Source organism: Natrix helvetica (genome assembly GCF_964273705.1).
Source record: "Natrix helvetica genome assembly, chromosome: 4".
NCBI classification, from domain to species: Eukaryota; Metazoa; Chordata; class Lepidosauria; order Squamata; family Natricidae; genus Natrix; species Natrix helvetica.
In genome coordinates, this window is record NC_138550.1 from 38,195,853 (window position 1) to 38,220,459 (window position 24,607).

Sequence of the window (24,607 nt, forward strand, 5' to 3'; positions counted from 1 at the left end):
TTGCAAATGCCTCATTTTTATTTGGTCTAAATTCACTGAGCTTATTTCTTGCCATAGAAAATATGGGGGCAGAATTTCCATAATCATGTGATTTCCTGAATCCTTGAATCCAGATGGATTCATTTGCTAGAACTATTCTGCCATTTTAATCAGAATAGAGCTAGAAGGGACCTTGGAGGTCCTTTAGTCCAGTCCCCTGCTCAAGCATGAGATTCTATAACCGTGATGGTGAACCTATTGCACATGTGGCCAAAGTGGCATGCGGAGCCATGTTGCCTGGTACACGTGGCATCACCTGTTCCTCTTCCGTGTTTCTGGCATCCACATGCAATGATCAGCTAGCTTTGTGTATGTGGCAGTGTCGGTAACTGGAAGAGCTGGTCTTCTGTTTTCCAGCATGAGCATTTGCGCTATAAGACTTACTGGCTGCCATGTATGTGTATGCTGGAAACCAGAAGTTCATTTTCTGGTACATGCATGCCACCTGGGCAACTACTCGTCTGGGTTGCGGCCCAGATAATCACGTGTGAATGCTGAAAGCACACACATGCAAGTGCAAGCTCTCTTCAGCACTCGATGCCGAAAAGGTTCTCCATCACTGCTTTATAACATTTCAAACAGGTGGCTTTACAATCTTTTCTTAAAAACTTCTAGTGGTGAAGCTCCTACAACTTCTGAAGTTCTAACCAGCTGTTCCACTGGTTAATTGTCCTCACTCTTAGGGAATTTCTCCTTAATTTCAGGTTGCTTCTCTCCTTCATTAGTTTCCATTCATTGTTTCTTGTCTTGCCTTCTGGTGCTTTGCAAAATAAGTTCCCTCTTCTTTGTGGCAGTCTTTCCAATACTGAAATACTACTATCATTTCCCCCCTGGTCCTTATTTTCTCTAGGCTGGCCATACCCAATTCATACAACCATTCTTCCTAATTATCTTAGTTGCTCTTCTTTGCACTTTTCCCAAAGTCTCAACATCTTTTTTGTAATGTAGTGACCAAACGTGGATGCAGTATTCCAGGTGTGGCCTTACTATGGCTTTATAATTCTTCATGTGATGTTGATTCTATGCCTCTTCATGTGATTTTGATTCTATGCCTCTGTTTATACAACCTATAATTATAATAGTTATATTTCCTAGATTAGAAAGTGACCGTTAGATAAAGGTAATAAAACAAAGAAACAGCCATCTGCTACATAAAATAGGTACCTGGGTTACTATGGGATGCAAATTGAAAGAATGGTATTTCACAACATCACCATTACAGATTGTTTCTGTAATATCCAAGTACACATGTACATTTTTCTAGTCCCGTTTTATAGTATCTAAAGACACTCAGGTTAGGCTGGTGATATTTGGCAGTAAAATGGTTGTGATTTTAGTTTTAGCAAAATAACACTGGAAATGTTATATTTAGAGTATGAGGGTCAAACACAAAGTTGACTTTTTCAGTTCCACCTAAGCCTTTGGGAGGGGGGCAAATGGCGGCAGAATAAGTGGTATTTAAACAAGTTCAGCGCAGTGGGGGTAGGCAACAGTGATTTGTTTCAAAGAAAGAAACCAAAACAGCAACGGGAGACTGAATTTAATTTTTATTTCATTAACAAGGTCTATAACTTTACAGGTTTTCAGGCTGTGTGGATAAAGGCATTCTTCAGGTTGATCATTAAAGTCAATCTTTCATTTATGATTTTTCCAATTAGTCAGAGGTTTTCCCAATCACCTTTTAAGCTGTTGTCTGAAGATGAGCCACTTCTTTCATGTTTTCAGTAAAAATGTAAAAAGCTTTCCATTATAAACATGCTGCTGCAAAATATATTATATATGCCTGTTTGTAGTGTTGCTGCTTCTTCAAAAATTTGTAAAGTAAACCAGCTCTGGAAATTCATTTCTGATAAATTGATTGTTGGTCCATTCACATTTTGGGTAGGTTGCAAAGACTTAATTTAAGTAATTTGAGAAAATATGAAAAAAAAAATTTTTCCAGAATTATTATGATTAATAATGTTTAAGGCTAATCTGATGTTATCAGTATGCTATTGATTCATTTAAAATAATTAGAAAAGGTGGTAGAAAATAATTATTTTTAATTGGTCATAAATATTTATGAAGGTTATCTTAACAGACATACTTGGGGTTTTTTACGTTTTTTAATGAAATAACAGACACAATAAGAATGAATTAAAGTGCCATAAAATGATTTACTAGGAAATAAAAGATATGACATTGAATTATTAGTTGTATTTTAATATTTTTATTTTTTTAAAAAAAACCTTATAATCTGCTTTAGTAAATATGTCAATTTCAGAGAACTGCAGATATTAGATTCTTAGAAACACTAACAATAGCAACAATAATATATGCATTTTTAAAAACCCATATCAGACTCATGTGTATAAAATTATTCCTCAGGTGATTTAAATCTTTTTGCTAACAGATTTATAGAACTATGTTCAAAGAATCTTACCTTAAGCTCTTTATATTAAGATACTTTTATTTGTTGAATTATTGTTCAAATATAAGTCCTCAAAACTACAATTAGATGAATACTATTTTTCTTATGTACATGTGTTCTACTTAGGAATAGACCCTTAGATCTTATTCTCCAGCTACCAGATGTTCCCTAAAGATTGAGCAAAGGTACATAGAAAACTAATTATATTTATGAATAAAAAGAAGTGTTTAAGCATTGTTCCCTTTTTTCTAATGTGGTGGAAGCCACTGAACTTTTCTGCTTCACCCTATTAATGGCAGAAGTCCTGAGCAATTAGTATCTTGTGGTTCTTTTCAAGAATCACGTATTGGGAGGTTGAGTGAGTTTCTCCTACAAATGTCAGTTCTTCCAACCTTTCCTAGAATTAGTGTGGTACTTTTCTTAACCACTTCAGCTTATTAACTAATTTACTAATACAGTTCCAAGCTTTTAGTTAAACCTGTAAATAAAAATAGAAGTCATGATATTATGATCTTTCTAGTCCAGGTACTATGTGCTGTGTCTTTTACATCTTTTCCCTCATAGCAGCAATCCATAACTCAGCCTCCGGCTGACCAGCTATCCTATAACTCTCATTTTCAGCCATTAAACTATGTTATACATTCTGTGCTGAAACCTATCTCTTCATTTTCTGAAAACTCTCTTCTCCCATGAAGCAATGTTTCTATTTTAATATATAGCTACACTCTTGGCAACTGCTTGGATGAGTTTCTGCAGTTTTCTTGGTGAGATTTTTGAAGTGGTTTGCAATTGCCTTTTTCTATAGCTGAAAGAGAGTAACTGATCTAAAGTCCCTGTTATTTAGTGCCTAAGGCAGGACTAGAATCACATTGTCCTGGTTTCAAGCCCCAATGCATTTAACTACACTACATTAACTCTTAATATGAGTTGATATTACCTTATTTTTTTACTATTAACTCTATTTGATGAAAATTACTTTTCATATATACAGTATTATCTCTTTTTGATTTTTTTTCTGCTTTCTACTTTTTTGTTCTTTGCATAATATATCCCAAAGTGAATAGTATAATGGGTGGTGATGGATTAAACTACATTTTTGAAAATTTTTAGAATTAGCGTTTTGGAACAGCGTTGGGATTTGCTTACCTTCCATACCAGTTTATAAACGTGAGCATGTGGAAGGAGGAGCCAACATCGTGTCGATACGGACGTGCGGTCTCGATGCTCCGAGACCACTGCCGATACTTTTGCTGCTGGGTGGTCCAATCGGACCTAAACTGTCCTGTAGAGACAGTGAACAGGAAGAATATGTCTTGCTGGTCTCAGGGACACAGCAAAGTCCCTGATCGATCCAAGAGAACTTCTTCAAGCCGCCGACAAAAAGTCCAGCCCCAGGCTGATGAAGTTGGGACGGCTCCAGAAGGGAAGGGAAGCGGAAAAAGAAAGTGTGTTCATCTGGTGAGGAAACTTTATTGTTTTGGAAATGACTGCCCAATTTTTTAAAAAGATAAATTAAATCCGAAAGCAGAAGAAAATAAATGGCGAAACTAACCTATATTGGATTACTTTGAATAGTGTGTTTAATTTTACTTTGTGGATTGAAGTGCTCACAACTTCTTCTTTTTTAAAGAGAATGGATCAGTTTTTCTTCTATTTTTTTATTTTTATTTTTTAACCTATGGATTAAAGTCTTCTTATTTCAACAAGGACTTTTATTACTTGCTATTAATTCTATTTGAAAATGCTGTTTCTTTTAAGTTTGAAATAACATTAGAGAGTGGGAAGCAATACTGCCACTTGGAGGCTGGAGGCTTGAGTTTTTGAAACAATGCACTTTCCCTTTTCCTTTTGATCTCACTGACTTTGTATTTCAAGGCTTGGCAACTTGTTTATAGAAAGTGATAAGAAGCAAGGACACAAATTGTTTTTAGAGGTGCAGTTTAAGAGTCTTACTGGCAGTGGGAGAGGAAAAGAAACAGAACCTTCTTTTTTGAAGATTATAAATTAACTTGTGTTTAAGCTAATTTAATATAAGAAGCTTTGAAAGCCAGAGTGGCAGTATCTACTAGCCTGTCAAAGTGGCACAACATTCAAAAGAAACAATAACTTTGCAAAACATCTTGGTTGGAATTCAAAATTTATTGGAAATAAGAGAGAGAATTGAGAAGAAGATGGAAAAAATAGAGTTTATAACAGCAAAAAATAATGGGGTCAAAGTCCCAAAAATTGAAGGGGAAAATGATTATAAAGGCAAGACAACTGATTACTTTACCAGTGGAGTGAGCATGGTTGAAAGTGGAAAAAGGGGAGAATGGAAAAGGGAATTAGATCGACAGGAACTATATCCCGGATTTCAAGGCATGGAAGAAGAAAAGGAGGGGAAATGATGGATTTAAGGAGAGAGAAGTTTTCAGAAGCAAGATTGACAACCAAAGATAACCTGATTAAAATAGCAGATGGAGGGCATCGAGATTACTTAAGTGATGCTACAAGCAATAAGCTGCGAAGAGAAGTCCACAAAAAAATTATTAATGAAATAAATAGAAGATTATATTCTACAAATGACAAAAGAAATAAGCCTGTATTATTACTGGAAGGATACAGGCTGATATATGAAAATTGATAACAAAAAATTAGTTAATTTTAGTAATTAGTGATTAGTAATTTACAGAGTATTATATTAAATAATAATTGATAAGGATAATAAGGTACATACATATGTTGGTTTAATGAGAGGAAATTTGATATAATTAGAGAATGAATTTTTGTTAATAAATAATATCTATAACAATAACAATGAAATGACAAGGGATAAATTGTAAACAGCTATTTGGAAAGGAGGATCAGAAATGTTGTTATCAAACATAATAAATTTTTACTTAGAACATGCTATAAAGGGGCAATGTTATTAGATGATATTAGAAATAATGAAATGCTACTATGTGCTTGTGTTTTTTTAATTTTGGACTATTTCATGTAAATGGATGTTAAACAACCACAGTCAAATGAGAAGCGTGGTATGTTGATAGTAAGATATATAAAGATTTTTGATTTAAAGTACATAATGTGATTTGAATTGTAAGCAATGACTGTGGAAGAGATGCATGAAAGTTATTTGTAACCAACCAACACACTTCTACAATATGATTAGTGATTAGTAATTTAGTAATCTTTAGGGTGATATTTTAAATAAATAATTGATAATGATAACAAGGTACACACGTCTTGGTTTGAAGAGAGGAAATCAGATATAATTAGCTAATAAATTTATATTAATAAATAACAATTATAATAATAACAATGAAATGACAAGGGATATACTTAATATATATATATATGTAGTGGCTCAATAAAAGGTATTGGGATACAAATAGTAAACAGCGACTTGGAAAAGAGGATTAGAAATTTTGTTATCAATCATAATTAATTCTTACTTAGAACATGTTATAAAGGTGTAATGTTATTGGATGATATTAGAAATAATTAATGAAATGTCATTAGGTGGTTGTGTTTTCAATTTTGGATTATTTTATGCAAAAGGACGTTAAAACAAGTTTAGTCAAATGAGAATTGTGGGATGTTGATAGTAAGATATATAAAGATTTTTGATTTAAAACATACAATGTGATATGAATTATAAGTAATGACTGTGGAAGAGATGCACGAAAGTTATTTGTAACCAATCAACACACTTCTATAATATGTAACAAAAGATACATATTTTTATTTTATTCTTTTGTGTTTAAAAGAAACAAATGTGAGCATGTGCACCGCCTTCTGTGCCTGCGCAGTACTCACGTGTTATGTTGGGGTGGGTAGGCAGAGCCTCCTGCAGCCACCACTACCGGTGCACCCGAACCAGGGAGAACCAGCTGAATACTTCCTCTGTTTGGAAGATTCCTTTTAAAAATTTATACTAAGATTTGCTGGAACATACTTTGGAATTTTTCATCAACCCCCAAACCCCCATGGCTGGGGGGGGGAGGAGAAGAGTATGCATGTCTCCTCAGTATGATGTCTTTCCTTGGGATTTAATTCAAAGAGGAAAGCTAAGCAGGTTAAAAGAGATGCGGTTGAATGATGTATGTGTTTCTGTGTATCTTAAACATGCCTTGGCATCCTGTGATTGAAGTACCTATGAAATCTCATATCCCATTCACTCAACATTAATTTATCATCTTTTATTTTCTTATGATGGCAAAGCTGTTAAAAGCTGTTTTTAAGAAAACAATGCAATATTTTTTTTTAAAAAACTGTTTAATTAATATATGGAACCTTTTTGTCAGATAGATTTGGATAAAGTAGACTGATTCAATATTTGGTTTATAACAATTAAAGTTGTTTTAAATCAATATATTTAAATCTTCTTTATTGCTCGGTCTTCACTCTTTTTCTAGGATTCATAGAATAAGTTGTGTGTGTGTGTGTGTGTGTGTGTGTGTGTTTGTGAATGTTTATATACATCAGTTTGCACATATAATTTATACATTGAATTGGAATTTTTCTATTTTATAACAGTTAATAACAGTCAATGAAATTAGAGTGATTTAATATAGTCATAATGCATTCTGGTCAATAGGCAGTAAAGCCTTTAAATAATAATTTGAATGTATTTTTTAAAAAATCATATGATTATTATATCTAACAAATTTCTGTTTCCAGTCATCATACACAAATAATCTCATTCCCTACATCTCTCTCTCTCTCTTTCCCTCTTTCTGTGGGGTGTGTGTGTGTGTGTGTGTGTGTGTGTGTGAGAGAGAGAGAGAGAGAGAGAGAGAGAGAGAGAGAGAGAGAGAGAGTTTGTGCATGTGTGCCTGATACTATTCTGAAATATGTGTCTTTAACTGAGCTTCATAGAAAATTATTAAAAATGTGGGAGAAATTTATTAATCAGAGTGAGATATAGGAAAAACATGGAAAATGTCACCAAAAATAAGACGTTTAACAGCACACTGATGACTATTAGTAACAATGGAGCTCTTGGGATTTTGTCCATAATGTATTCAGTTACATTATACATCTGACAGGAGGAACATTATCAATGAGCTACAGATTTCGGTAATAATAGCACAGACTCTAATGAATAGACAGAACTCTCCCTGTTGGCTTCACATTTTAATATAGCAACTGAATTTCATTGCTTACATTATGGTAGCAGATTAGAAACATCTGCTCATTCACCACTATGGTACTAGCAAGAATAAGTCTAACTTATTTTCCTTCAGGGTATCCTGCTTCAAGGCTTGAATAAGAAGTCTACAATCCAGCTATTAAGGGTTGATCCAAGTCCAGGTTTATACTCAGGTTCTATTTAAATCAAACCTCCTGTTCTTTGCAAGGTTTAGTACATTTGTTTTCATCCTTAACCACCTTCTTCTTTTTTTTCTTCCTTCAGCTCCATCACCTATTACAACAATCAGAAAGGACCGGAACTCTAGAAACAGTGTCTCTCTGTCTTGGCAAGAACCTGAACACCCAAATGGGATCATCTTGGACTATGAAGTCAAGTACTATGAAAAGGTGAGAAGACCTTAAGACCTTAAGACCCCAAAGGGACAGGGAAAAGTCAACTCTAGCTTGGATAACGATAAGTGAACGCGAAAGTGAAGTATAGTTTAAATGGGCTCATGGTTCCTCTACTAGCTTCCCCATGTTTTGTGAGTGAAATATAGAATAACATTTGCATTCTAGTAGTGCTCATATTAAGGGATATCTGAAGTAAGCAACTTTAATATTTTATCATCATATTTTAAAGGTTGTATTTAATATAAATGAAGATGTTATCCTGATTTAAGAATACAAGCATCTAATGTTTATGTAATAGGGGTTTCTTTATGAAGAACATAAAATAAATGAGATTAGATAATGTATTTTATATTAATCAGGATTTTGTAAACTTTTGTAAGTATGCAAGCCAAAAATACATTCAAAATATTCCAATGTCTTAGCTCTAGTTTTGCAGGAAGGCCAGTGACAAACAATGCTGACTTTTCCATATATCAGAAATTCCATTCCTTATTCTCACTTCCTGCTAGGAAGTAATTAACATTTGTAAAGGTCATCCTCTTGGTTTGAAATGTAAAGGTTTGAAATGAGTTCTAGATAGAGTCACACAATGAAAAATTTGGCAAGGACAAATTAAAATTTAAAATGTTATTGTCAGTTTTCTTATATAATGTAGGGATATTTTCATCTTCCTACTATCCTCAACCATGTATAATGAACTATGTCTGGATTGTATATGTGTGGGTTTTACATATAGACATAATGTATGTTATACTAGATGTATGCAGTATTACTAGTTTAATAGTGTTACATTAGCCATTTGCAACTGTAATCAGTTGCATTAACCATCATGCAAAATGTAGCAGATATATTACATTATATTTTATTTAACGGCCATAGTAATTTGCTTGCCTGCCACAAAAAAGATCATAAAATTGGATTGGTCACATGATGGCCTGTTTTATTATCATCACAATTTATGATCCTAATGGGTAAGCTCTGTGACAGTCATAATTCAAGAACTATCTTTAAGTTTATAAAATGAAGACACACCTTATGACAAAAAAAGTAACTTTTATAGCATTACTTCAACTCTAAAAAAAACTGTTTACTAGGTATTTCATAATATTTTGCTGTGTTGGAGTTATACAGAGAGGAAACTATGAATTGTATATTCACTATTTAGACAGTAATATTATATATTTAAGTTGAGGTACATAGAGTTGCATCTTAGTCTTATAACTTTCGTTAATGTCAGCTACATCACTGAAATGTTAAAATAAACAACAGAAGCTGAATTATTCCTAAATCCATATGTGCAGCAGTACATTCATAAAAAATCAGAATTTTTCTTCCTTTCAGTGGTAGTAGAAAAACTTACCATTTTAAGATGTTGAAACATGGCCACAGTAAATGAAATATACAGTAACTGCATACTAGTGGTGGGTTACGGTGCCTACGGTACTGTTCCAGTATGATGCTCCAGAGGGCCCACCTGCCCACCCACCGTCCTTACCTGTATTTGAGCTTTTCGGAGCTTACGCACATGGAGCTTACAGCACCTGCGCAATACATTGCCGAGCAGCTAGAGCATCGCAGAGGCATCACGTTCATGTGGTACATGTGTGCTGTACATGTTCATGTGGTGGACACCGGGCCCCCTTGCACCATACCGGTTGCAACAGGATCTGGAACCTACCACTGCTGCATACATATTACCCAGCACCTGAGTCAGATCACAAATGAGATAATCTCTGATCTACATAATTTCTAACATAATTGAAACTTTACAAGTAATATCTAAGAATATTGAAAGAGGTAGCCAAGTTACACTAGTGACTTATCTTCAAATACACTAACCAGAGTAATTTAGTGCTAAAGCTGAGAGCCAAACTCAAATGATCAGGAACTCCTGCATGTTTTATTCATCTCAGATTGGAAACGAAGCAAATTTGATCTGAGACTGTCTGCATTTCCTCTGTGCCACTCTTATGAATACACACCTATTCCACTAATGCTGTTGGTTCATACATTTCTTAATGTTTACCTTTTCATGAAAAGCCACAACACCAGGGTACTTATTTGCAAAAAGGAATCCCATTTTTACAAAACATAAGACATGATTTCTTATAAATAGCATGTAAAAATGATGAAGGAAAAAGGAGATCTTTTTATCCCAAGTTGTAAAACAGTTGAGATCAGATTTGAAATGGAAATATCTGGGAGAATAGTTGTACATATTGTCAACTTTATTGTAATTCTTCTTTTGAAGACAAAAAAGGTTCTAGGATGGAAATCTAATTTCCTTCTCTAGGGTCTAATCATGCAATGTATTTGAGGAGGCAAGATAAAAAAGATTGATTGCACTCTATTGAAAAATCTTAATACACCAAAACAATTCTCAGAAAGGGCATCTATGATTATATCAAACACAAAATATCTTTAGCCATTCTGGCTACAGAAGATAAAATGTACAATGAATACAATTAACTTGCACTCAAAAATGCTGTTTGCACAGCTGGAATAATATGGAACGAGAACTGCTATGAAAATGAAATAAACTCATTCATTATGGCAACCAGGTTTGACTACCTGGATTTTAATGAGGCCCATTTCTTTTTCTAAAGCAGGAACAAGAGACAAGCTACACCATTCTGAGAGCAAAAACTATGAATGTTACTATTAATGGCCTTAAGCCAGACACCACTTATGTTTTCCAAATCAGAGCCCGAACTGCTGCAGGATATGGCACCAACAGCCGCAAATTTGAGTTTGAAACCAGTCCAGACTGTAAGTATTTGCAAAAAAAAAATGATTTTAAATGTTTTCCTGCACAACTTCAAAATTATATGGCTGAATAGTTTCATATCGTCCATAGTTCAGCAAATATGATTTTATATTTACGATCTGGCTTTCTGGATAACATGTATATAAATTTCTATATTTTGTCATTATTCTTGAAACATGTTTTCAGAAATATATCAAGATATGCTGTACTGTCTCCTGTCATAACTTATTTATTTTTCCAGAATTCAATGAATCTTGCACTAGGTGGAACTGATGCTGGAGAGAAATATCAAATGTATGCAAGGTCATAATCTGGTCTTGCTGAGTGAACTTGAGAAGTCTAAACTTTCTTTCTAAGTATTTAAAAGCCACATGGTGGTACATTTGTTTCAGTAATTTTGCTGGTTATTGCAGTGCTAATGGTATATATTTAAAACAATTTTTTTTCAGTCAGCTGGAAATAGATTTCTGAATCCTTTTCTTCCCCAAAACAGTTCAATATTGTTTTCTCAAAATAAAATCCCATTTGGGAGAGAATCTTCCATTTAATTGAAGTTAATTAGTGAATTCATCAGGTTTTTTTAATTCCAGATTTTCAAGTGACACTTATATGTCTGACACATTCTTACTTATATTTTTCTATCAAATAATAGTTTCCAGTCATAAATGAAAGCATAATAGTAAAACGTAATGTTTAACTTCTTTTCCCATTTATTTATTTCCACAACAGTTAATCACATCTAGATATTTATACTTTACATTAAAAATCAATTTGAGTAATTATATCAATGTTTTCAGCTATTATAACTTTCTTCCTAAAAAAAAAGCATATCCCATTTGGCCTACTGTGTAGTACAGTATATATGGGAGATGTTCTTTATTATATTTTGTTGGACTTATTGTATATTATGGAATTAATTGTATTAATGTATTAATAAAATTAATTATTAATTTTTCCATTCCTGCATATTCTCCAATTTTCATATTCCATTCTGATAGTGTCAGTGAGGTTCTTCTTTTCCAATGTGCCAATTTTTTCTTGTATCCGAGAGCATTTAAATAAATTGTGATGTTTCAGATTTATGTCCTTGAGAACATGCTTTCTGCAAATGTACGAAGAACCCGCCTTGAGTTTCATGACATTTTTTGAAGAGTATTCATCCCTTTTGTATTGGAAATTCGAATCTGTTTTGGTTCCTTTTGTTTACAGTGTGGTGCCCAGAACTGGACACAGTATTCAAGAAGCACTCTGACCAAAAAGAGCATCTAAGCAGAATTAAAAAAAAAAAACCTCTATTATATCCAATGATTGAGAAAATATTCTTCTGCTAATGCTTATTATGTAACCATATCACACTACTGACTCACATTTGAGTTTCAATTAATTGCTATTTCAAGCCATTCACATTTGAAATATTTATACTTTGAAGATTTGTATCTTTTAAAAATTTTTTGCACTTAACTATAAAGTAACTAGAGCTACTCTTTTAGTCAAAAAAATTATTATTTTTTCAGTAACCTGATTATAAATAAATGGCAAATTAAAATCTTTTTAAACTTAGTTTATGGGAGAACAAGGAGAATAAATATGATCATATATTTTACATATGAAATAAAATGTGTGAATGACTGGAAAAATAATAGAATAAATTTGATAACAGCTTTGTGTTACATATAGAAGATTTTTATTTATTCTAATATTAGTTGAGAACAGATTGCAATAATGAATTTGTGTAACTTAACTTTTTTAAAAAAATATAATACCTTGTGCTTGAAAATGTGAATATGATCCAGTCAAGATTAAAATTCTTAAATACTGTTTATATTAGATATTATTTCAGCATGATAATTCCAGAGATGAATTGTCCAGGTTTATTTATTTATTGTAGGAACTGAGTTAACACAAAACTTCTTTGAGCCTTATAGATATGAACTACATATTTTATTAAGGAGAAATGTCCTAGAAATTCTTATTCTGTTTATATGATACCTGATTTGAATCCCTAAAAACTACAACACATCTATGACATCTATTAATTTTAGCCATATATATATATATATATATATATATATATATATATATATATATATATATATATATATATATATATATATATATATATATATATATATATATATATATATATATAATTATCTTCACGCCTTTTAAGCTAGAGTGTCATTTTCATGAAAATATGTCTTATTTCAGTTAGAAAACACTACTTCTAAGAAAATATCTTCTCAGCTATTAAGTCATTATGTTCTTGAAACCTGTTTCTTTTGTTAAAGATTTTTTTTAATTTGACCCTTTTTAAAGCTTACTAAAGCAATATCATCTTCTTGCCTACATTTTGCCTACATGAACAAGTCCTGTTTGCTTTTGTAACGCTGATGTCTTGGAAGGAAATAATTCTTTTCTGTGGTGGAAATGGATAATATTCTGAAAGTAAAACTATACTTTTAGGTTACTAAATTTGCATTCCCTAGTCACTCTGTCCTTATATTCAAGGAGAAGGGGGAAGTGGGCTGGATGGGAAAAGAGGGATTTCAATTCTTGCATGTAGAATTAAATGGTGTTTAAAAATGCCTTTCTGGTTCCTGTGACCTAAAAGTTAGTCCAACTTAAATTTCAGCATATCAAGGTTCTTGAGCCAGGAAACTGTTGTACAAATGAATCTTGTATTTCTCAGCAGTATAGCAAATATTGCTTTTTTTCTCTTTTTATTTTCTTGGCAATCATATCATTTATTTTTATTTCTATAAAGGATTTTCTAAAAGGTAAATAGGGAGAAAAGGAGTAACAACTGTTTTGTAAGCTAAAAACAAAACGATGCCCCAATGGAGTTCCGGTTCCGGCGGCGGCGGCGACGGGCAGCTCTTTGCCCGCTCCGGCTCCCCGGTGGGCTTCCCCACTCCTTGGGGGGCACAGGACACCCCGCAGAGGGGTCCTGCCGGAGGGGCGGCATCGCGGAGGTCTCCTGCAGCGGCGGCAGCCGGCGGGGGCTCTCTCGCGCGCCCAAGGCACCGGGGAGCAAGCTCGGAGGGCGCATCGCGTTTCCACGCCTCGCGCCTCGCTACAAGCCGACTGGAGAATGCTACAATTGAAGGAAGCAGCTGCGGTGCGGTGAGGTTGCCTCTCTCTTCATCCCCTACTTTGCATGAAGATTTGATTCAGCTTTTAAAACTTTAAAACAACTTTCGGAGCATTTTGGAGGTGCGGCTGGAGGGAGGGGGGTTTCCCCCCCCCCCTTGGACAAGCGGCAAGAAACAATTTTGCTCTCAGCCCCCGGGGAAGGAGGAGGGGGGAGAGCCAACGAATGAAGCCTCACTTAGGCTGAGATGATTTTCTTTTCAATTTAATTTTACATATTACAATGATTTGAGGACTTTTGGAACTTTTTAAAACTTTGTTACGCCTCTGTGCCCAAAACTGGCAGGGCAAGATGGCACACTTCCGTTGTCTTTATGAACTCTGAAACCTGACTCCACCTTTAAAATTCAGGCTTCCGGTCTTTGTCTCCGTGTCTCCCAGAGGATCCTCTTGTGGATTGGTATTTTTTTAACCTTCTAGGGGAAATTTTCTATCTATTGCCAGACTTATTGGAGAGATTCTCTTCTGCCTGGTTATTCTGCTCCCGGATTCACCTGGCTACCCTTCTTTTCTAATTGCTTACTTCATATTTGGACTGAACTTTTAACGTTATAAAGGATGGCATCTAAAAGACCCCCTCCTGGAAAACCTGGCTTTGCCACTTCTGCTCCAACATCCGCAACATCCAGTCCAGCCACACAGTCAAAGATAACAGAACTGATGCAACATAAGACTACAGAGATGGACTTTCAACAAATGCTTCAACAAATTCTACTGGGCCAGGAGGAAATCAAGAAACAGTTAAGGGAAATGAAAGATGAAATTAAAGAAAATCAAGCCCAAATATATAAGAACTCACAAAGACTGAATCTTGTGGAAGGGGGGGTGGAGGAGGTGAGGGGGGTGGTGGAAGCTGTGCAGAAAGGGAACAAAGATCTTGACATCCAACAGATGAAATTAGAATTTGAGAGAATGTCCTATTATCTTAGATTTCAAAATGTTATAGAAGAAGATGGGGAAAATATAAGGGACATCATGACAAACATTCTGGCTGACTATACACACAAAGAAAAACAACAGATGGGGTGGGATATAGATCTGGTTTATAGAGTGAACTCAGCTTATGCTAGAACACACAATTTACCCAGGGAGGTTCACATTAAATTCCTTAGAAAAACCACAAGAGATGAAATTCTGGGTGTACAAAGGGGGCAAGCATTGACATATCATGATATGGAGATAACCATTCTGAAGCAGATCCCTAAGAAGATTAGAGAAAAAAGAAAAAATTATTCGCAATTAGCGAATAAATTATACCAGAAAGGGGTGTGGTTTAGATGGTTGATGCCTGAAGGTATGCTGATATTCTGGGAGGAGACAAGAATCAGAATTAATTCACCCATAGAGGCGCAGGCCTTTATGGAAAAAAATAAAACACTCCTAGAGAAACCACCAGACACTACAACGGACACGCAGGACACGGGAGGGGCCAGAGCTCTGCCAGTGGAGGGAGATGGGGCAATAGCAAGAAGACTCAGATCACAGAAATAAATATGAAAATCATATTATTATAAATTGACCGAAAGTGAAAATGGAATTATATTTGGATTTTATATTGTAATGTTTAATTTGATTGAATTTAATAATAGAACTAATATGCTGATTATAATCAATTATATACTAATGCATTATATATAAATGTACGCTATGGGTATGGAGGGAGGGGGGCCTCACACACTTTGCAACTGCCAAAATTTGTATACCTGTCCATTTACCCTTTTCCCTATAAATTTTGAAAAACCAATAAAATTTTATTACAAAAAAAAAAAAAAAAAAAAAAAAAAAAACGATGCCCCAATAACATTTTTATCTTCCTCCAGTTACCAGCGCTGTTGTATTTACGGCTTTTTGTTTCAATCCTTCTCTCTCCTTTTTTTCTTTTTCACTTTTAGCTTTCTCCATCTCCAGTGAGAATAGTCAGGTTGTAATGATTGCTGTTTCAGCTGCCGTAGCAATTATTCTGCTCACAATTGTGGTTTACATTTTGATTGGAAGGTTAGTTCTTCATTCCTTTTACACATTGGATTTTATTTCTTAAAGCCTGCAGTAGAATGATAAGCACTGTCAACAAGATACTGTCAAGGATACTCAAGGATTTAATTTGGTATGCGTTTCAAAGCAAATTGATCTGATTCGTACTTCCTGGAATTATGTGCAACTTTGGCTGTGGTTATCCTTTGGGTTTCATATTTCTTTGAATTTTGCTCTGCAGTTCTCAGTTCAAAATTGATACCCAAAGCATGTTAAAATGTATTTTAAAATATTAGAAATGTATATACATATATTGAAAAAAAATATTTGAAATTTATACTTTAATACATTCAAAATAGACATTTACAGTATATATTTTTTAAAATAATTACAGAAATATATAAAATAGTTTTATGGAATGAAAAGTTGACACAGTTGGAAATACGATGATATAGTCTTTACTGCCATGTTCTGAGCCAAAAGTCATAGGGGAGTACATGACATGGCCTATTAACTATAGCAGCTCTAGTCCTATTAAACTGTTAAAAACAACTATTTATAGACAATTGTGCGGAAAATTAAATGAATGAAAAATCAATATGTTACTCCTTATATTCCCTTCTTATATTTCCATAAATTTACCTCAGCTTTGTAGGGTTCATAGACTATAAATGTTAAGATATTTAGATAAAATATTGAAGTTGTTCATGTTTATAATTGTGTTGCACATAAATTTACATAAATAGCTGTCTATAATATGTTTCTAATATTCTTATCTCTTATTGCTTTTAGATTCTGCGGACATAATAAATCAAAACATGGCTCTTATGAGAAAAGACTGTATTTTGGGAATGGCCATTGTAAGTGACAAAAGTTGTGCCAATCACTGATTTAATCAAATTCATATGTACTCTAAATTTACAGCTTAGTAATAGTGTAATGCAAAGTTTGGTAGCTATAGATATCTGGATATACATTATTCTTTTTTCAGAGACATACAAATTAAGGAAGGGACAAATTTTCTTTTTATCATAGTTGTCCCATTCTGCAATAGCATCATATTTCAGAGTTCATTAATAAAATCATGTTCTTTGCCAATATCTAAGCCCGTTGTAGCACACTTTAGATAAAATCATAGGAGATGGTAGCTCTGCAATAATGAACATTAGAACAACTCTTAGTTTTAATGCTATTTGCCATTCTCTTTGCTGTAGTTTAAATATAGGGATCAGTTAACCCCAGCATAGCAGTAGTTCACTATAAATTTTGGGGACATGAATGATAAGCGGTACCACTTATCAATGTAGGCAAATCTATTTTTTTATTCTTCCTTGTGATACAATCAGTTTAACATATCCTATTCTGGTATCAAAGGTGTTTTTTTCCCTGAGGAAGAAAAAGACCAGAAGACTGCAAAGAAGTATGATACCTCCAAATGCTCCCCATCCTGTCAGAACTAATCCTTTCATTTACCCCTACCATCCTGCCATGAGTTTCTTAGATGAGAAGCAAAACTTCTTCTTCCTCAGAAAAAAAAACCAATCCAGTTGTCTTTTGAAAAAGTACATTTGAGACAACTATGTCCTGGACTAAGAATCTCCACAGAGATGTATCAAATTCTTTTTTTAATCAACCCTCAGAATTATTTTTCAGTGGAAGCAGAATAGTTTTGTTGAGGACTTTGGTTTAGTAATATTTGTAATATCATGAGTTTTAGGATCAAGAAAAATATATTGCTTACAGAACAATAAAATAATACCAGTATGTTCATTCACTATTACTCTCTGCTAACTTCTTAAACTATTTCTGACATTATTGAAAATTGACCAGATTTGACAAGTTGGCACTATGCAATGTTTATTGATACTTCCAATAATAAATTATTGATTCTTATATATATGAAATGTAATCTTGTAAAACAACAAACATTTTAGTAATTTTATATTGTGAACAGTGTAAAAATATGATTACATTTTGAAACTCTGTTAATATAAGGACTATATGTCTTTAGATGAACCTATATTATAACTGTATGAAAAATCTCCTTTTGAACTGCTGATAGTAACTGATCCAAACAGACGTGTTACAATAGAAGAGATAGGGGTATGGGTAAAAAAGAGTGTATTTCTAGGTATGATTTGAAATTTATTTTGCACATCTATTATGTTGAATTAGGACAAAAGTTATTTAAATCAAAACTACTGCTTGCAAAGAAATATGGTTGATATTTCCTTCTAAGAGCAAATGGTTGGGAAAAAGGGACTATATAATTATATCTATATAATTCTATTTTTTTAAGCTTGGGGTACTTCTCATTTATCAATGCAACATATATTCTCTGTATTACACATTTTACTTTGTACTCTTTTATTCCTAATCAAGTCACAAAAAGAAAGTAAAATGCTTAAAATATGATTTCCTATAAGCAAAATTCACTTTATGTATTGTAGTTTATTTGTCATTCTAATAATTGAAGCCTGCACCTAAATACAACTGTTAAAGTGACAGAAGCTTCAAATTGTTTATATCTAGAATCTTTACAGTAAAAGTATGCATCTTAATTTTGTGTATTTAATTAGATTTTAAAACTGATGCTACATTTTAAAAGTCTCCATAACAAAATTCATACTTAATAAGATTTTTTTAAATCCCTCTTTTTTCTGAAAAAAAATGTTTGATAATAGAATTATTATCTCTCTCTCTCTTCCTCCCTCTCTCCTTCCCTCCCTCTCTCTGTCTCTCTCTCTCTCTCTCCCTCTTTCTGTGTGTCCCCACACATATATGGAACAATTTATGGTTTACTAACAAAGTTTGTTTCTTGCCAGGATGGAAAACTTGTTTCTAAAATGATAAATTCTGGTGGTTTAATAATGTCTGGAAGCCGAACTGGAAAATGTGTCCCATTAATGTTATATGCATCATCATGGCTAGCTTTGGACTATTAAGTGGTGATAGAAATGCACTCAGAAAAATACTCATAGGTGGTCGTCTTTCATTCTACTAAAATAAATTCCAGGGCAAACATCTGACATTTGAAACAAGCTTCTGAATCAAGCATTGAGGAGTTCTGGTTTTATTTAAAACATTTTCAAATATTCTGCTTCCTTTTCATGACTTCATAACATTAAACATTTTGCTGTTAAAAACTTAACACTCCAAACAGTTTAACTGTGACATGTTTTATTAGCGTGCATATCACAAAAGTTTTATACAAAAAAAAATATTTTCTCCTGCTGGGACCTCCAAACTTAATTTGTTCTTCCCAAGTTTGCATGAGGAGACTGTAAACTCAACAGCACGGGACATATTTTGGAGTTCCTTGGCACGTGAAGTGCATGTAAATACAGCAAACACTATTCTTCTGGATTAATTGCAACAGTATAAAACGAAATCTGTGTCTGGAATAAATTTTTTCCACATTGGCCATAAATTCCTGACTTACTCCAGTCTGATTCTGAATTGCTAGCAGGGAAAAAGTCTCAGCCACTAACAGTTCCCGGCAATCTTATTTCCTCTTTCACAATATCAAAATATAATTTTCTTTCTTAAATTCATCTGTTTGCCCTTCAGAGGCCAACTCTTTTTAACTTTTTCATTTATTGTGGGGTAATTCATCTGATAAGACAGAACTGATGCTGCTCTTATAAAAGTAGTGATAAAGTTCTGCAACTCAATATTTGTGTGTGTGTTTATTTTCTGTTACAAGACAGTCAAATAGGAACATAACACTTCTGAGCGCTGACAAAAAAAATTCCAAGTTTTGTAATTTTGGAAGGTTACTTAGTTTTAAGGGGCAGGAAGGATATATAACAGAACCAGCATGGATGGCAGGGAACTCTTTTGAGACTTAAACCCCTCTGGCAAGTTGTCCATGTGTTTTAATTGTTGCTGTTTTTTCAGAAAGTTGTGTTGTAATGTTAACTTCAATAGACTTTAGTCTTATAGAAAACAATGCATGTCATTTTAGGCAAAGCAATGTCTCTCTGTTCTGAATGGTTTCCTTAAATTGTATTGGAGGCAATTAGCATTAGAACAAAGGAAGTAAGCATTTGTAATGCGCTTAAAGTCTTACAGCAGCTGGTTTGGTACATTAGCCAAGCGCAGATAAAGAGTTCTGATGTGAATCAGATTGAAGAAATATTCAGTTCGGCAATCTGTTTGCCACACTCAGGTGCTTCCCTAAAGAGCTTCCATAATATTCTCTTCTCTTATCAACCATCATTAGGTTGCTAAGAGTCCTCTACACATTCATCTAACACCTCTATAAAGTAATTTGGGTTATTGGCCATATATTGTGATGGTCAGCATTGTAGCTTTATGTAGGACATATCACATGTCTAATCGTTTACCTCAACATGGCTAGCTAAAACTGTGTAAAACAGTTTGCAGTTGCCCATGTATGTAGATTTCTATATAGAATGGTCATTAAAATTGTCAAGTCTTGGGAGTCTTGTTATGTCTTTGGAGCCTAAGAATATTTAAACAGAAATTTTGTCTGGCTTGAATGTGTTGCCAATCAACTTCATTGGCTGACACCGAATTCTAATATTACCAGAAAAGGAATTTCCATTTCTCTGTTTAGTTTCTCTATTTCTATTAGGTCTGTTTTTAAAGCAGACAGTAGATGGGACACAGAAGGCTTTTGTAATTCTTTATATTTAAACATTAAATAAAATACAATGGTAAAGAATGATTTAGAAGAGGGTAGGAAGATTTTAAAATGATTGTTATTCCACTTCAAATTTGAGCACATATAAAAAACAGATGTCTAGTTTTCAATGAATGGGTTTTCCAAAGTTCCAAAGCATTGCTACAAAGCAGTGGTGGATTTCCATTTTTTTTACTACCAGTTCACTCATGTAGGCTCACATGCTCGTGACCCTTCTGCGCAAGTGCAGAAGCATCTGGGCAGGTGGACGGAGCATCCCACCACCACCACTAATGATTCACCCGATCCGGGCCAAACCAGGAGCAACCTACCTCTGCTACAGAGATAGCAACCAATCCTTGAAGTCAATTGTTATCAGGCCTAGCACAAGAATAACATCAAGCAACACAGTTCAGTTCTTTATTTGCTTACATTGAGTAGACAGAATCTTATCAGACTAAACCTTTACTAATCCCATCCCAAGGGATATATCCTGGAAGATTCTAGGGCATGTTTGTCAAACTTGCTAAGTCACATTGCCATCATGCAACATTTGTGATGTTTTTTCCATTTCCCCTGCAGGCCATGCTGTGGTGGGCGTGGCCTGCGCGTGATGCATCCAGCTCGCAGGCCGCCAGTTTGACACCCCTGCTCTAGGGAATGGCTATCCTAATTCTGTTCATCTGTATCCTATCCACTTTGGGCTGTGTTGTCCCTTGCATGGCCCCTTACCTAGCTTATCACACTACATCCCCTTCAGAGGCACAATCCATCACAATTATTACATTCTTTATGAAACTATAAATAGAACATTTCAAAACCTATTATATTTCTGGGCAGGACATTGGAGCAAGCCGTTAGCAAAGAAGGCCTAAAGAAGGCTGATCTAATTACAGGGCTCAGGAATAGACACAAGAACCCCAATTTTTCCAGCTTTGGGGACTGATGGAAAGAAATGGGATGGTTCCTCATGAGCGGCTAACAAGCATGCATGCCAGTGGTGGGTTCCGGATCCTGTTGCAACTGGTACGGTGCAATGGGCCCAGTGTCCCCCACATGCAGCACACGCATGCATTCTTAACTCCACGATGCCCGCACGATACTCCACCTGCTCAGCGTAGCATTGCGCAGGCGCCATATGCTCCGTGCATGTGCGCAGAAGTGCCAAAGAGCTCAAATACAGGTAAGAGCTCAGATGGGCCCTCTGGAGCACCATACTGGAACAGTACCCGGTGCGGCCAGAAGGCATCGGTACACCCGTACAGGGGCCATACCGCCTGCAACCCACCACTGATGAAGTGGGTGCACCATTTGCACTCCTTGATCACACATATGCTCACCTGCCGTTTCCATGACTCAGTTGCTCATGGCACACTCGTAGGTCACGGCCCAGAGGTTTCGGACCCATTTTCTAGAATATACATGGGAGCCAAGGATTGTATATTGTGGGTTTTTATGTTTTTAATCCTTGAATGCCACCCACAATTACCTGTATGAAATGAGATGAAATCATATAAATTAATCGATTAAACAGATAATCTTTATTTTTTTATCTCAGGGAATGTCTTTCTTCCTCAATGGGGCAGCTAACATTATTAAGCAATGGAAAATATTTTGATACATTTAGTAAGAAATGCTGTTGATATTATGGTATCATCTGTACAAAAGTGACTAAAGCTATAAAAGGAGAAAATATTATTTGACTATTTTTCCAGTCTTCTGGAATATAAAGAAAATGATCATATTATAGTCCTTTATAATTGTTATTGTTGAAATAAATTATTACTTGTCCTAAAAAGTGGTGTTCTATAAAAAAAAAGTACATTTTTTTCCAGAAGAATTTATTTCAAGCATTTTGTGCATGTTCTTTTATGGAATCATTAAGTTTTTGTGTTTGTGATTATTTATCCATATATTTTGGATTATTTTTTTTTACCCAGTGAAGCTTCCTGGACTCAGGACATATGTGGATCCACATACATATGAAGATCCCAATCTAGCTGTTCATGAATTTGCCAGAGAACTGGAGGCTTCCAGCATAGCTATTGATAAAGTCGTTGGGGCAGGTAAAATATTAATAATGACAATCACCATGCCATGTTATTCCAATTGCTATTGCAAACTTTTCAGATGTAGTCATTTTGTTCAATAAAATGTCTTGTGTTACTAATCGTTAAAGAATGTTGATCTTTCATTCTGGGTTTAGAACATCAGCCAGACTGACAGAGCTAATGTCTTTTTCAGCCTAGGTAACATACCATTCATATCATTATAGCTCTGGCTAAGTTGAAACATAATATTTATGAATGCATTTCAAGTATTGTGTTAGTACACAAAAAGCAAAAACAGTAATGTTGGCTGGCCCTTTGGGGACAAACATCTATACATTCCACAACTGATCAAGCTTTGTTAGGACTACAATATTAAAAACTGGTGTGCTAAATTTGAATGTTAGTCTTTATGAGCCTAGGTGATACCAAACTAGAGAATGAGAAGTACTGTAAAGATATAAAATTTATACACTTAAGGATATATAATTTAGTCACACACAGTTGTGGAATTAAGACATTAATTCACCCCACGTACTATAAATATGGAGTTCTTTTAGAATTCTAGGACAGGAAAAAAAGCCCTAACCTATATTAGAAAATGCAGAATCCAGCTGTTTCCAATCTATCTCTTGCCAAGAACAAATCATATAATTTACATTTGAATTTGCTTCTGAATTTAAATGCAAAGTACTTTGCAGATTTCAAGTAATATATATTGAAGATAGTATTTAGAACTGTATGTTACAATTGCTAAAAGGTAAAGGTTCTCTTCGCACATATGTGCTAGTCATTCCCAACTCTACGGGGTGGTGCTCATCTCCATTTTAAAGCCAAAGAGCCAACACTGTCCAAAGACATCTCCAAGGTCATGTGGCCGGCATGACAAAACTCCAAAGGCACACGGAACACTGTTACCTTTCCCACCAAAGGTTGTTCCTATTTTTCTACTTGCATTTTTACATGCTTTCAAACTGATAGGTTGGGAGAAGCTGGGACAAGTAACAGGAGCTCACTCCGTTACGTGACGCTAGGGATTTGAACCGCCAAACTGCCGACCTTTCTAATCTAAAAGGTCAGCATCTTAGCCACTGAGCCACCGTGTCAATCTCTACGCCAAAGCAAAAGATGATCAGTAAAGTGGCACACATTTAGAATAGACAGGGAAATAGAAATTTTATAAATATGGATTTAAATATCTGGTTTTCATTTAGCTATCATCTTACATATATTGGGGATTGTGAAAACAAGTTTTTGCTATGAAAAAGTGATCTATTAAAAAGTTTTTAGAAATGTTTAATTATCTAAGTATTAACTATTGGAGAGGGAAAGGTTACATTCATTTTAGATTTTAACAGAGAATGCTGTTTTCTTTAGCATCAGGTCAAACCCATTCCTCTTGCCATTGTAAATTTTAACATACAAAAAAGAAATTGAAAGTAAATTTAGGAAGAAGTATAAAGTGACATTCCCCTGCATGTCTTGGGGTCTTTGTTTTGTTTTGTTTTGTTTTGTTTTGTTTTAATTTCTTATGTATAGTCTAAGATACTGAATTTGTATAACTCTCTGCTAAAGATTGTTAAGTGATACTGACTGAATCTGTTCAATGTATTCAGCCTAATAACTGCAATGAGTTTTCAGATTGGGTTTGGAAAACTCCAAAAGTTTTCAAATCAAAAGACACTTATGCTTTCTAACAGCTACAGTATTTATTTAATGATAAATGCTATGCCATTTCATCTTAATGTCTTTCATTTTGCTCCCAAGACTTTAAGATAAATTAAATTGGTTTTTTAACAATTACTTAACAATGGGCTCTTCGGGTCACTTTTGGAAATGATAGTCAAATAAGTGGTTTGCTGTATTCTAATTAAAATGAAGACAGCTTTACCTTGTACTCTTTGCTTATAATGTGCAATTTGCAACAGGAATCTCATTCTTCCCCTCTAGTGCATTCTGCTTTTTAATAGTAAAACACATAGACTTTTCAATTGTTTTATGGCTCAGATATTTTTAATATAACCCAATTAATAAAGACATCATGA

At 34.4% G+C, this 24,607-nt stretch overlaps 1 protein-coding gene across 2 annotated transcripts in view; it reads left to right on the forward strand.

Moving 5' to 3' along the window:
- The window catches only part of EPHA3 (EPH receptor A3), a 221,491-nt gene that overhangs the window by 167,754 nt on the left and 29,130 nt on the right, over positions 1-24,607 (forward strand). For both annotated transcript variants that reach the window (XM_081953309.1, XM_081953310.1), the window contains exons 6-10: positions 7,848-7,972; positions 10,585-10,747; positions 15,788-15,890; positions 16,659-16,726; positions 22,455-22,580. In XM_081953309.1, the coding sequence (XP_081809435.1) occupies positions 7,848-7,972; positions 10,585-10,747; positions 15,788-15,890; positions 16,659-16,726; positions 22,455-22,580 (585 nt within the window). The remainder of the gene's footprint in view (positions 1-7,847; positions 7,973-10,584; positions 10,748-15,787; positions 15,891-16,658; positions 16,727-22,454; positions 22,581-24,607) is intronic.